At 40.9% G+C, this 8,640-nt stretch overlaps 1 protein-coding gene across 1 annotated transcript; it reads right to left on the reverse strand.

Annotated features, from left to right (window-relative positions):
- Positions 1–171: 171 nt before the first annotated feature.
- LOC124253150 (72 kDa type IV collagenase-like) lies at positions 172–7,625 on the reverse strand. Its single transcript, XM_046686868.1, has 11 exons — positions 7,439–7,625; positions 6,657–6,757; positions 6,098–6,240; positions 5,325–5,400; positions 4,552–4,694; positions 3,904–4,161; positions 3,249–3,404; positions 2,501–2,671; positions 2,196–2,338; positions 1,436–1,587; positions 172–933 (listed from the first exon to the last, which is right to left on the reverse strand). The coding sequence occupies exons 1-11, from the start codon at positions 7,556–7,558 to the stop codon at positions 726–728; spliced, it is 1,671 nt and encodes a 556-aa protein (XP_046542824.1). The 5' UTR covers positions 7,559–7,625; the 3' UTR covers positions 172–725.
- Positions 7,626–8,640: the final 1,015 nt, after the last annotated feature.

Raw genomic sequence — 8,640 nt, forward strand, 5'->3', positions numbered from 1 at the left:
GGTTGTCACCCCCAACCCAACACCCCACACCTCACAATTCCCCCCCTCACCAAAATTAAAACAATTCAAGGGGGTGGCAACCATTATTGGCATGAGTATATTGCTCCATATGTAACCGTTCCAAACATTACCTTCCAGACTAGCGGATAAATCAGTCAAACAATCAACATATATACTTAATGTTTTTTATTATAAAACATAAATAAAAACATGAGGTAAAAATAAAAATGTAGAAATAAATATTCTTTAAATATGAGAATCAAAATGATTGTCTACAACCCGGTTGTATGGACAGCGGGGTTAACTGTACCCTTAGCAATAGCCAACACGGAACAAGACAAATTACCGGTTCACACTTCAACACAATCTACAGTTTCCAACACATAACAGTCTCTGTAAACGTTTTCATTAACAACGGATTGACAGCAGTATATTAAGTTATAATAACTATCATATATTTCTATCAATGGACGAATCAAGTTTAAGTACGGAAAACATGACAACTGAAATATTGCGTTAATATCCAAATTAAATTAAATATCCAAATTAAAATTTCCATGCGTCTCCTAAGCCATCGAACTAGCTATAATTGTGGTCCCCTACTCTGCTTTAAATAAGATCCCCTGGTTCACAATCTTTTGTAAAATAAATATAAATTCTGTAAATAGAATTGATCTAATCTCAGTTAAATGACGAGAGGTACACGGGAATCTCAGCTAGATGTTTCACTGTAGGAAAATAGGAATATTTGGGATATCCCGCTGTCTTCCCATGTCCCAATCGAACTCTGTATTGCTTCCCGCGTCTAACTCGACTCCCGCCTCCTGTTGGCGAAGCGACGCACTTTCACACACATTCCGCATCCAGACTGGCGCCCAGGGCTTGGGGTAACCGGGTTCCACAGTACGGTAATAATCGTTAAACTTTCTGAAACTAGAAACACACCATACTGTCAGAAACGTAAATGGTGAATCATGTGCCAAAATAGAACAGTGTAATGTTATTCCTTTAAGGTTATGACCATAGTAGTTCACGCAAGATCTCGTTCCAGTCTCGTTATCGTTATAAGACTGACGTCGGTGTCATCAATCGTTTGGTCTGAGGAATCATGAGTTGTGAGTTGTATAGGAGGGGTTCCGTATTAACAGAGCCTCTCTGTCATACCATTGATTTATAATGACGGAACAGGTGTATATTTTGTCTGGGCAATATTCGAGAAAACGCAAGTGCCTGGATAAAGGAGGTTTGAGTGTACAACTTTATGACCGAAGATATATTCAGAGAGCGGCATGCCATCCACTCAAAATTTACAACTGTTTCCATTGTCAGTACAGCTTATCTACTCGTGCAAGCAAGTTGAAAAAATACTCGATGTTTTTTCTTAAATTTATTTTATGTTATTTACGTTCTCCACTCAGTGAAAATGTCTGCTTACTTTGTTCCCTTGAAGAAGTACATGTGTCCGTCATACCACTTGACAGCTGCCTCCACCCCCCGGGGGATTCCCAGCCAGTGGTCCTCGATGTTGTACGACCACCCTGGAACCATCTGTAGGGTGTTGGGGTTCCACTCCCAGAACTTGTTACTCTGTAAAATAGATATTATACGTCGTTATAGTTAATGATGACATCCCGAATGTCTATAGTAAGATGAAGAACATAACAGACGTTGTAATACCGCGGTACGGATCAATATTCTGGTGAAGTCTGAATTTCATCCATTCACTGTAGGGTAGCCGTGTGGTTCAAGCGTTGTCTAGTCACAAAGGGTTCGATTCTCAAATATTGTAGGGTGGGGATATTCATTATTCATTTGTCCTACATCCTATAATGTTCCACATTGGGAATACACTCACACCTTGAAGATGTTCAGATAAACCACACGCCGGAATATCAAGGGGTTTTAGTACAGTAAATACGTTATAATTTCATAAACGAGATCAGGATATTATTCAATAAGAAAACATCCGTTCGTCATCTGTTTGTGAATAGCATCTATTATAATCACATCGGTCCAGTAAAAGTTTGAGTGGGTCTAGGCTAACAATGTCTCAAGCCCGCGGGCTGGGGTGATACATGTAATGGTATTTACAGTACTCATGATGTTAATCACTGGATTACACACACACAAAAGGAACAACAAAACCAGCATGAATGGTGTGGATATTTTAAAGTGTGTTACTTGTTACAACTTACCCCGAACATGAAGATGCGACTCTTGCCGTAGCTGTCCTGCATGTTGAGTACGGCGTGAATGTTCTCAGGGAAATCTGCTGTGTATATGGTCTTGGGGAAGCCTGTGTCCAGTTCGAAGTCGGTGTACCTCCACACTCGAGGTCCTAACAGAGAAGTCAACATTAATATATTGGAATAAAATATTGTGTTTTTCTATCATTGCAAATTCAGGACGAGCATTTTCAACAGGAGAGCAATATTTCACTGCGTAGACGACAAGGCAGCTTGTGAATAACCAGGTTTCCGTAAAGTTGATGTATACTGACCTTTGAAGAAGTAGGTCTTCCTGTTCTCGGGCATGTAGAATGCGCCTCTGATCTTGCCCGGTGCCCGGGGGTACACGTCCCTGATTGGTCTGGGGTAGCCAGCCTCTAGACCCCGGCTACCCAGTTTGTATACCTTGCGATACCGGAAGGCGTATGTGAAACCGTCGGAAGCTGCGTACAAAGAACAATGCCGTCATGAGCATGGGAAGAGCGGGCGACACAATCAGGTATATTTTCTAGTTCAGCTGTTTTTCCATCCTTGCAGACAACGATGTAATTTTATCAAGAATGATATCATATACGTTTCAAATATATCATATACTATTAATAATTACTCCACTAGTGAGTGAATGTTGTGTTATAACGTGTGCAATTAAATTACTGTGCCTGTAATATTTGAGGGTAGTTTTTAGGTCAACACTTTACGAGTTCTCGCAGTGAAATGGTTGGGGCGTTACTCCGGGAACTGATGGAAACAGTGTGCTGAGCCCATTATCGTTGTGCTGGGTCCACTCAATAACACATCTACACAAATTCGTGGAAAATGGAGGTAGGTAGACAGATTTGTGGAACCTCTGATTTTACAACTGCTGAAAAACGCGATTTACTACACAGTCATTCTTTTGGAACCAAAGTAAAAAACTTCAGCAGTCATTCATTTAACAAGTCCATCGGCATGATAGACATTCGCATGGCTCTGGGAATGATTCTTGCAGAACCTCAAGAACATTTAATACTAGGTTCTTACCCGTGACGATGGCGTCTAATTTGGTCGAGCAGTAATCGGCATTTGGACTTGTTGCCCCTTTGGTAGTAGTTGGTGGCTTGGTCGTTGTCGTCGTTGGTGTTGTTGTTGTTGTTGGTGTTGTTGCGGGTGTTGTAGTTGGGCGGTTAGGATTAGACCCTAATAAAATGTGAAATATATAAAATGTCAAAGCCAGAATATAACAAGTCTCGATTTTGAGTCGAAACAGAAAATGAAACACGGAAAACAAAATGAAGCTACCGAAAGCTATTTAACTCGTACCTGTCATGGTATACGGACTTGTGAAAACCTTTACAATACTTTGTCATGTCCGATATACAGTTACAGTTTGGTTAAATGACACAACTTAAGGATCAGGTATGAGTTTGTGATAACAGGATTTATCTACCTCTCTTAATTACGGACGGAAAGTGGTTTGTATGCCACAGACCTTTTCCGGTTCAAAATATTCGGACAAAAGCAGTTGCGCATAGAACAATAATACCACTTACGTCATAGTAATAGAATCACCATATAACCCAGAAACTCTTAGACTTCTTGTATTTTGTATACTTTAAAAAAATGCTCTTTAAGATCGATTTCTGCAAGTGGACCCAAGTCAGATTTTCTTGGACATGTCTAAAGTGACCACCCTTACCATAGAGAGTCTGTATTGCTCTGATGTCATCGCTGTGTAGTTTAAAGTTGGGATCGTAACCTTGGTAGTACGGTGCCATGAGAGATCCTCGAACTCCAGAATGTCCAAGACCAAGGGCGTGTCCAAATTCATGAGCAGCAACCGTTTCAAGGTCTGTACCGCGGTCATCGTGATATGTCCACTCCTCGTCATCATCGAAGTGGGTGTCGCCGTTGATTGGATGTGTTCCCGGGCCAAACGCATGCGCAAGCGTCTTGCCTGAAATATATAGAAATATAAGGTGAGTAAATTAAAAACTGATGTCATGTCGTCAGTATTTCAGCTATATCGTGACGAAATGTAAAGAAGGCCGTATCATAAAAAGAATATATAAGAATAATAAAGAAAACCGATAAAGGCAAGGACAACATATCGAGTATTTTGCAAATTTGACATTATTATTCCGATTGTGTCTATCTTCTATTACAAAGGTCCCTTGGTGACATTGTTGTTTCCTCATCACGATGTGGGTCCTGGGTCGATTCCGAAAATAATTTCTTTTTTTGTAACTCCAGCTGCGATGTTTGGAAGTGACGTGAATCTCCACTGACTCACTCTTAAACGAAACGAATGTAACAAAAAGAAACGGTTTCATATTCGAATGTTTACCTTTTCCATCAAAGGCGTTGTATGCTCCATCACCGTGCTCGCCGCGTGCAAACTTGACCTCAATGTCAGGGGTCCCGTCTGTGTATTTGAAGGTCAACGGAGTCACTGCCTGCCAGTACTTGAAGGCGTTCTCCATGGCCCGTCTAATAAGGAAGGTTATTAAGTGTAAGAAAGTGTCGCCTTATGACTCAATATACAAACTGAACTCTGATAAGTTAGCGTGTTATTAGCATAGATGTATACGAGACGTTTTGTAAAGGTAACTAAAAAAAGGTAAAAATAGTGAAGATACTCCCACAAAAGCAAGTGGATAACGTTTAGTTATCGGATTTCACTCCAGTCTAGTGTCCACTTCCGGTCAAGGTAGAGGCGTTTTACCTTACCAATACCTCTAGTGGAACTGACACTAAGGCCTAGGCATTGTGACTTGAATCAAACTTACTATGGTTGGTTGGTTTGTGGTTTAACGCCGCACTCAGCAATATTCCAGCTATATGGAGGCGGTCTGTAAATAATCGAGTCTGGTCCAGACAATTCAGTGATCAACAGCATGAGCATCGATCTACGCAGTTGGGATTCGATGACATGTGTCAACCAAGTCAGCCGATCGCTGATCACCCGATCGCTTTAGTCGCCTCTTACGACAAGCATGGGTTGCTGAAGACCAATTCTAACCCAGATCTTCACGGGTACAAACTTGCTATACCTGTCACCCTGAATGGGACTAGTCCCCTGTAATATATGTCAGTTTGTTGTCGTGGTATAGTACTTACTTCTGCACCGACTGACCCATCTGGTTGGTCCATGCCACTGTTTTCCAGGTAATTTCCTCTTTTGGCCACGTCCCTCCTGTAAACATACATACATCCATATAGACTCCCTCCTGTAAACATACATACATCCATATAGACTCCCTCCTGTAAACATACATACATCCATATAGACTCCCTCCTGTAAACATACATACATCCATATAGACTCCCTCCTGTAAACATACATACATCCATATAGACCCATGAGACATCCAGTACCTTTGTGATTTATGTTCGATATTACATGTAGCTGTTGAGTCACCTAGCAATAAATGGTTCTGTTTGTAGATTCGATTTTAACACCATCTCTAATTATGATCCAGGGTCATGCATAGATCGGTCTATGTAGATTTTTTCATACACGTTTATCGCTCATCCTAGAGTAATTTTTGGTGTGAATACACAACGCCGATTGTGTTGTTATGTACTGGTGTTTAAAGCAGTGTGAAACCCTTCTCCTGCAGGCAGAAACATTTCAAGAGCTACAGCGTTTGTAAATAACAGCCGAAGTGTAAATGTCACAAGACTGACTGACTGACTGAGTTTGACTTTACGCCGCTTTTAGCAATATTCCAGCAACATCACGGCGGAGGACACCAGAAATTGGCTTCACACGTTGTACCCATGTGGGGATTCGAACCCGGGTCTTCGGCGTGACGAGCCAACGCTTTAACCACTAGACTACCCCCCTGATGTCACAAGAACACAAACAATGTAATGTAAGATGGTCTCACCAAGAAGTGTATAACCCAGCGGCTGGTTAGGATCAGCTTCTTTCGGAATATCCCTAAACCCACAACGAGGCTTGTTCATCTGCTCATACGTCTTCCTGTCCATCATGCCTGTTACCGGAAGTCCGGTGAACTCCTGGAACTTCCTGAAAGAAAGATAACTCTGGATGTCAATATGTTTTAAATTATTTTAATTTGAGGTGAATGGTGTTTGCTGTCAACGTAGCTCTCGGCAGTATATAATCGATCCCAGATCAATAATTCTAGCCATCCGCTCAGGACGTCGGATTACCGTATATAACTCGCGATAGACGACATCTCCCAGCCTACTAGACTTAGCCTCCTTGTAAGACCAGCACAGGTTTCTGGTTCTTATTCTAAGCTGGTATTAGTTCTTGGGTTTCTCTGCTCAAGGTTATGTTGGAGATACTTGAGATAAATGATGACAGAAAATGACACGTTGAATTGGATACTGTGCATTAGATATGGACACGCCTCCTGTGGGTATAGTGATAAGCAGTAATGACATTCTGAGAATACGTCCATCAATGCTTTCCTTTACCTGAGAGCGTATTCCAGCTCGACTTCGGAGTGGAATATGGGACCGCCATCGTCCTCGGTGTTGTAGTCGGTGTTGAGGTAGCCGTACCGTTCCAAGTAGTCCTGTAGTTTAAAAGATTTCAGAATTAAATGAGTGGATGCGGATTATTTTTAATTTTATACACATGTAGTCGTCCGTAATGTGGAGTTTCCAGACTAACGAGGTTCCATGGTATGTACATTAGGATATTACTATAACCCTTAGTAGCCAAAATCACCTTCTGCAATTAGTACTACCACCACAATCAGCGGTTGCTACTTCTACTTGCACTTCACCATCTACTACTCTAATACTACTGTTTCTTATGACAGCTAACGTAAAGTACGGTTATAACGAAGACAACGGGACATCTAATGTCGTCGTTATAACCGTAGTTCGTTATACCCAGTTGGAATTAAATATGCAGCAAAAGACAGGAACAAAAAACACTAAACGTATTTTGATAATGCTACTACTGCCATTACTACTACTGCCATTACTATTACTGCCATTACTATTACTGCCATTACTACCAGGGCATACTCCCCACTAATCAGGGGCGGCAGGGTAGCTTAAAGGTTAAGCGTTCACTCGTCACGCTAAAGACCTGGGTTCGATTCTCCACAGGGGTACAATGTGTGCAGCCCATTTCTGGTGTCCCCGCCGTGATAATTGCATGAATATTGCTAATAGCGGCGTAAAACCATATTCGCTCCTCACTCATAAAAAAAATATGTTTATCAATCCAATATCTCCATACTCACCACCATGTCAAATGCCCCTCGCTTCTCGATGTCATGAGCATCTTCTGATCCCTCTTCTCTGTGTAACGCTGCCCCGAATACCAGAGGCACTCCTAGGAGAGCCAGCAGCACTATCTTCATACTGTCACTATAAGTTACGTTTCTTTGTGAATGACCGTCAGCCTGATCACTGTTGAATTGATTTCACCCACACTGCAGCGCCTTATATACCCTCGGGCCACAATCAGCCGGTGGAGGGGGATAAATTTAGACTAACGGATTTTGACAAACACTGACACACGCACCGGAAAAAGTCATCAAGGAAAGCTCATTTCCGGGTCGCACTTTGAACTTCGTAGATCTACATTACTTGTCAATAATTTCGAAATACTTTCTAAGCTTAATAGTAAGGTATGAGTATGCCATCACGTTATGATAGGGTCCAGCGGGTTCCGGTACCTGTGACGTCACGGCGTTCAGTCAGACGGGAGGGGCGAAGGGTTGGGGGACTACTGAAGCGAGAACGGTGACACAGAGACTGCACTTGACTTTTTTTGTTACCTACCAGTACATGTGACCTTCTAAGACATCTTTATTTATGCAGAGACATTCGGATAGTCATAAACAATGTTGGTTCACTTCAATTCAAAATTCTAATAAATGTTTTTATTACTCCCAATTTAAGACATTTTTAAATGTGGAAAGATATATAAATTCTGTTATTCCTTTACATCTCAGATCTGCACTGTCCCAATTTAGATGTGGTAATTTTAATTTAGCATTTGAAACTGGAAGATACAATAAAGTTAATTACAATGGTATTTTGTAAATTGAAAGACAAAATGTTATTGATGAATAAATTCATGTACTCATTAAGTGTGAACGTTTATTCGATTTATGATTAAGGTATATTCAGAAATATTTGACTGATTTTGATCCAAATGCCAAATTTATCAACATTATGAAATCAAATAATGACTGTATCATAAAAGGTGTTAGAAATGTTCGTCTTAAACAGCACGTGCACTGTACTATCAATATCATATGTAAATGACTGTATGATGGGACTGGCCTTTTATTGAATAAAATTGTCTGTCTGTCTGTCTAAGACATGTCCACAAGTTCAGTAAACTTCAAATATAACGATCTCAAAGTGAGTTCGATATATCCGATTTTATGAATTCCCGTTCCCTTTATATAGAAGTTCGGAATCGTTACAGGAG

Source organism: Haliotis rubra, unplaced genomic scaffold (assembly GCF_003918875.1).
Source record: "Haliotis rubra isolate DU_JTF1 unplaced genomic scaffold, ASM391887v1 Scf532, whole genome shotgun sequence".
Lineage (NCBI taxonomy): Eukaryota > Metazoa > Mollusca > Gastropoda > Lepetellida > Haliotidae > Haliotis > Haliotis rubra.

Coding starts and splice junctions, on each gene's coding strand:
- LOC124253150 (XM_046686868.1), bottom strand. CDS start 7,558: ATGAAGATAGTGCTGCTGGCTCTCCTAGGAGTGCCTCTGGTATTCGGG. Junction 3,405..3,903: donor AGCAATACAGACTCTCTATG/GTAAGGGTGGTC, acceptor ACATTTTATTAG/GGTCTAATCCTAACCGCCCA. Junction 2,339..2,500: donor GAAGACCTACTTCTTCAAAG/GTCAGTATACAT, acceptor CTTCTCTGTTAG/GACCTCGAGTGTGGAGGTAC.